Below are 6000 nucleotides of genomic sequence, written 5' to 3' on the forward strand. Positions count from 1 at the left end.
TTTAATAATGGAGTTATTTTACTGGGTTTTTTTGTACAGAGCTGGAGGAAAAGTGGTGTTTCCCTAAAGAGATGTTTTCTGTCTGCTTGCTCCACAGACCTGATCGGAAGCGGAGAGACTTGTTCCAAATCGCAAATTCCACTTTGGCCACTCGAAACAGGAACGTGACTGGGACAGATCACTTCACCAATGCTTCTGACTCAGAGGAGAGTGAGGTGGAATACCCGTTCTTTGAGACCAAAGTGGATGGCAAGGAGAGAACTGTCATCTCCCATCTCCAGCCTTTTACCCTTTACCGCATTGATATTCACAGCTGCAACCATGAAGCTGACACACTTGGTTGTAGCGCTTCCAACTTTGTCTTTGCCAGAACCATGCCTTCAGGTATGCTCCCAGAAGTCAAAACCTTTGTTTTATTTTCTGGGGAGAGATCAATCTCACAGAGGACAAACCTTCCAAAAGCGATTAGAAAAACATTGGGGTGTAATTAACAAATCATAGGCAAGAAAATTGGGACTATGTAACACTTGGTTGCAGTAGTTTAATGTCATTGGCTGGTATCTTGTGTGTATGGAGTGATGTGTATTGAGTGGTTGGGAGAAAGGTGGAAGGGTGTGCAGTGACTACTGAGATAGTGATGAGAGAATCAGTTTCCCAGTGATACAGTTGAGACCCATGGACATGGTGGGTTAAAAGGTTTTATTCTGCAGTTCCCTGTATGCTGAATGGAGACAGGGAAACATTTCCCTACTGATGTTTAGTTTCACTGTGTTCACTTTGAATTGTTTGCAGATGTCAGGAGTTTTGCTGCTGAGAACGTTTACCAAGTATTTCTTCTGTCACAGAATGACCATGCAGTTGTCCAGCCTGGGAACAGGAGGAGCACTGTGGTGCTGTGTGCCCAATCTCACCAGCATCTAGGGTGCTTCAAATAGGAAACACTGAACACTGTACTCATGTTTGGGACTTTTACAGATTGTACTTCTTCTGAGAAGAATAGAGATGATTTTAGTGTAAGCTCATAAGCATCCAGCAAAGGGCTTCTGAATCCAGCAGATGTCTGGGAATCTTTGATGCAGAGTGGCAGCAATTTTGTTTTGTTTCTGGAAGGAGAAACTATCATAATCCAGATCCAGCTGTGTCGGTAGAAAAGAAAAAGTATTGCTTATTTCAAGGAAATCGGGAAATCTGTGAGATCAGGGAAAAGGAAATAAGTGTTCCCAGATTTTTAGTGCATGGTTCTGAAAATTAAAGGCTAAACAATCATGTTTTCTTCTAAAGCTAACAACTATATTTTGCAAAAGTGGCCTTCTTTTCTTTGACTGAAACTGTCTTCGTATTCCTGTTAAGCTTTGAATGAAACGCATAAATAAAATTATCAAGAATAAATAGAAGTAAAGCAATTCCTGAATTGCTGACGAGACTCTGTGACAGGTTTCCTAAGACTGGATATTTTAGGAAAGGGTTGCCAGTGGAGCAGATCTCATGTGTTTACAGAGCCCATACCTGGTGAAGCTGTGTGCACCACACTGGTGTTCTGGCAGTCAGCAGTTCAGACCCTGCTAATATCTTCAGCAGCCTCCTGGCCATCTAATTTTGTTCCCTGCATCTTCAAACAGCACCTACTGCAATATTCTGATGTCTAAAGAATAGTCTGAGTCTTTAATTTTCCTCAATTGTGGTTTAAGTTTGTATTTCAGTAATAGGTGGTGTTCTCACATCACTTGTAAATATTTTACAGAGGGAGCAGATAACATTCCAGGAACAGTAGCATGGGAAGCAAAAGAAGAAAATACTGTCTATCTGAAGTGGTTGGAGCCTGCAAATCCAAATGGGCTAATACTAATGTATGAAATCAAATATGGGCAGCATGGAGAGGTGAGGATTTGACATTTCTCTGTTAGAGAGTTACTGCTTGTCACTCTTAATTTATACACAAAATGGGGTATTTCTTAACATGGTCTTTGCAGACCAAAGATAGAAATAGTGATTTCAAGCACCTAACACCAACCAGCTTGCTGTTCCTTTGTTTCATTTCTTTTGACAGTTTTGAATTCCACATTGCTACTTAAGGTGTTCAAAGAAAACCTGATCAGATGGGGATTATCCTGCCAAAAATTAGCTTATCCTGCAGCCATATTGTTTTCTCAGGAATGAAGGAACATATTAACATGAACTGTAAATTGCTTTTTTCTTTTAGGAGAAGCGGGAATGTGTTTCCAGGCAGGAATATAAGAAGCTTGGAGGAGCTAAACTAACTCACCTGAACCCTGGAAACTATTCTGCTAGAGTTCAGGCCACTTCGTTAGCTGGAAACGGTTCATGGACTGAGCCCATCTCTTTCTATGTGCAGCCCAAATGTAAGATGAATGTTTGTCAGCTGTGTCAAACTGGGGGCCTATTGCCTTTTTAATAATTACTGATTTTTACATATAAAACTAGGTGTGTTAGCTTCTCGCCTGTATTTTGAATACTACTCTTACTTGCTGATGCTTCTTCGAGAACTTGGTTCCATTTTTTTTTTGCAAAGGTTGAAGACCAGGAGGTGTTTTTGAGGTGTGGTCCTTTTCTTGCATGCATTCTATATATATGAGAGGTGCAACCAGATGGTGTGTGTGCAGAATACACTACTGTGACTTCCTATGATGTACAACTCTGTTGGGAATGGAATGTTAGCTGTAGAAACATGGAGTTGGATTGTACAAAACCTGTGGCCATAAGGCAAACTTGCTTTAAATTGCATAATAATACAAGAAACAGTTTGTTTAGATTTTTGGCTGGCAGGTTTTTCTAAATATCAAGATTTATTTTTTTTTCATATGACCTGTTCCAAGTGACATTTATTTGCTAAATATAACATGCTGGTGAAAGGATGATACTGGTCCTGACAATGGGAGTAGTTTGTATTTGGGAAGACCAACACTGTAGTGTCCACAGAGACTCTCTCAAGAACTTCTGTATTTAGTTGTAGAGCAGATGTGTGAACATAAAATTGGAACTCCATCTTTTATTCTTTTTTGGTTTTCTAATTGCTGGACTTGAAGAAATCGAATTCAAGAGCAGTGTGTGCATTTTCTGAATGTTAAAGTGATTGCAAGGTGAACAAAAAGGTGGAAAAAAGGTGAATATGCAAGGGAACAATTACTTGTTGCTCACTGAGGAATGCAAGTCATTCAGCATAACTTGTGAAAATAAACTGCAGACAGACACTGTTCTGTACAAAATTAATGCTTTTTACTATCTGTTTTCTTGTTCCACTCATCTGGAGTGTTTGTGAGTACATTTTTCCACATCAAACAAGAAAATGAGTACTTTGATTTCTTCCCTGTATGGAAATATATTGAGTGGGTTTTGAATGTTTCTTTGTTAATGGAGATTTTATAGAAACCCTGATGCAATTTTTTCTTGTTGATTGCAGCAGCAAAGTATGGAGACTTCCTGCACTTGGCAATTGTGCTCCCTGTTGTTTTGCTGTTGATCATTGCGGGATTACTAGCAGTGATCTGTGTCTTTAACAAAAAGAGGTGAGTTACATGTGCTTGTGGTTAAAACTGCAGGAGAGGAATGTTTATTTTCAAATCTGTGCTCATTGAGCAAGTTAGGAATTAAAAAGGCAAATGGCATTCAGGGGACTTGAGAAGCTGAAGTAAATTCTGTCTTGTTGGTGTGTAAAGTAGGTGGTTTAGAGTTACCATCAAGCATGTGGCTGCTGCTTGAGATATGAAGAAGCTTTTTATTACAGTGTCATGCTGGAGAGGGAAGAGCAAGGGTTGTCAGGAACATACACCCACTGGCACAGTGATGGCAGACACTGGATCTGTATACTCAGAGGCTTTGATTGAAATATGGGTCAATATAAATGAAAACTTAGTTCAATTTAGTTTAATTTGATTTCTTGCAAACTCTAGAGGTTTTTTTTGAAGTCTTTATATCTACTTAAATTACCTCCTGGACAGAGCAGTCTGGGAGATTGTTCTGTTGATTTATTTTCCTCAGTTTTATTTTTTGTAACTAGCTATTTTTAATTTCTGGTTTTTTACATTGAATATAAATACATAGTGAAAATAGAGTCAGTAGTCAGTGCAAATGTTCAAACTTTCAACTCCGTTATGCGGAGGTTTTTTGTTACACTCAGATAAATTATGCCCATTGAGTATCCCATTATTTCCAGCTCTAATTAATTTGTGTGCAGACAGTAGTATCAGTCCTCAAGCACTCCAGAAAAGGCTTTGTAGCTAGTGAAGTACAGATACCTGCTTGGTCTTCCCTTGGGCTTTCCTAGGTGAAGTGTAACTCATCTTTGTCTTTGATTTTCTGAGGTCTGATTGATAATTTTATTTCTACAGCCTGTCTCCTGCAAGAGCTCTCACAGTGCTGAGTAATTGTCTTACTCTGAAAATCACCCCAGTAATTTGGAGGGGGTGGGGGAGAGCAGGGTGTGTGTGTTTTTAAAAAGAAATAATAGAAACATTTATAAAATAGTTTAATGGAATTCCCCACTAAAATAGTCTTGTCCTTTGCTGGATCACTTCTCTCCCACATTACAGCAGAGGATGTTACAGTATGTTCTCAGCCACGGGTCTCCTGGGTGTATCTCCCTACAGCTGCCTTTCTTAAAGGAAGTTTACCCAGCAGCTAAAAGTACCTTGTGTTTATGGTTTTCTGGTGCTGGTTTGGTATAGAGAAATCATCAGGTTTCCTGAGAAAGCTATTCTGGGCTGTTTTCCCATTGATCCTGTGAGGTAGAATCAGAACTTGGTTTGTCCACTTTGTCTGAAAAGCTCTCCCCATGCCATAAATAATATTCTGTGGCTGAGCAAATGGTGGAAAAGCTGTAGAAGAGGTGGTCAGAAATTTGCTGTGGTTTAAAGATTCAAAAGACAAAATATGTTTTGACAGGAACAGTGACAGACTGGGCAATGGAGTACTTTATGCTTCTGTGAACCCCGAGTACTTCAGTGCTTCAGATGGTAAGTGTGACCTTACACCTCTGATGCTTTTACTTTCCTGTTATCTGTTTTGTGTCTGACTTTGAAAGGTAGGAAGCTCTAAAAGGGATGTTGTAAAACCTCTCTCTCTTCATTTTATTAGCACATACATAGAATCAGTTGGTGATAACATGAAAATGTCACTTGCCTATTGATAATGGGGAGTTGTTGAAACTTTTCCTGTAGGTTAGTTTCAGATTATCTTCTACTCATCCATTGATGTTTTCACTGAAATGACTGAGTGATTCATTAGTTCCTCACAGAATCATGGAATGGTTAAGGTTGGAAGGGACCTTAAAGATCATCGGGTCCCAACCTCCCTGCTATAAACAGGAACACCTCCCTCTAGATCAGGTAGCTTGGAGCTCCATCCAACTTGGCCTTGAAGACTTCCAGGGACGAGGCTTCCACAACTTCCCTGGGCAACCTGTTTCAGTGTCTCACACACATAGAGAGGTGGCTGTCAGTAATAAGCATGTGTCCATACTTGTATGGATTATGGATGTGTGGAGCTCTTCAAGTGCAGGAGGAAATCAGAACATCAGATTAATTTCCTTGAGGCATCAGTTCTTCTGTTTATGGTTTTGTTTGCTGCTACTGCTGTGGACATCTTACTGGAGTAGTGTTCTAAAAGCCCCCAGGAGACTGATGGGTTTAGCCAGAGTGACAGCAGCCTGTTGTTATTTTTCATAGTGGCACCATTAGGGTTAAAGCCCTGTCAGTGTTCATGCTATGATCCTCTATTTTTCCATCCTGTCATTTCGCCCACGCACAGCATGTAACACAACTGTCCCCTTCTTTGGTGACTGATAGCCAGGAGCATCAGGGACTGCTCACATGTCGAGTTGCCTGAGGCAGTCCTCCCTCCTGGCAGTCACCTTCTGAGATCTCTTTTCTGCCTCAGATCAAAGACTTGCAGCAGCAGCAAGTTCTGTCTTAGCTGGTGCAACAGTGTGTGCAAGTGATCAGAATGGTTTCATGCAAAGAGCCTCCTAGATCAGAGTCTCTTTCC

General features: G+C 40.3%; 1 protein-coding gene across 1 annotated transcript in view; it reads left to right on the top strand.

Moving 5' to 3' along the window:
• The window catches only part of IGF1R (insulin-like growth factor 1 receptor), a 147515-nt gene that overhangs the window by 126024 nt on the left and 15491 nt on the right, over nucleotides 1–6000 (top strand). Inside the window, exons 12-16 of the mRNA XM_009995343.1 lie at nucleotides 98–384; nucleotides 1742–1878; nucleotides 2201–2360; nucleotides 3419–3524; nucleotides 4900–4970. Coding sequence (XP_009993645.1) covers nucleotides 98–384; nucleotides 1742–1878; nucleotides 2201–2360; nucleotides 3419–3524; nucleotides 4900–4970 — 761 coding nt within the window. The remainder of the gene's footprint in view (nucleotides 1–97; nucleotides 385–1741; nucleotides 1879–2200; nucleotides 2361–3418; nucleotides 3525–4899; nucleotides 4971–6000) is intronic.

This window comes from Chaetura pelagica, unplaced genomic scaffold, assembly GCF_000747805.2.
Source record: "Chaetura pelagica isolate M959 unplaced genomic scaffold, ChaPel_1.0 scaffold453, whole genome shotgun sequence".
In the NCBI taxonomy this organism is placed as follows: Eukaryota; Metazoa; Chordata; class Aves; order Apodiformes; family Apodidae; genus Chaetura; species Chaetura pelagica.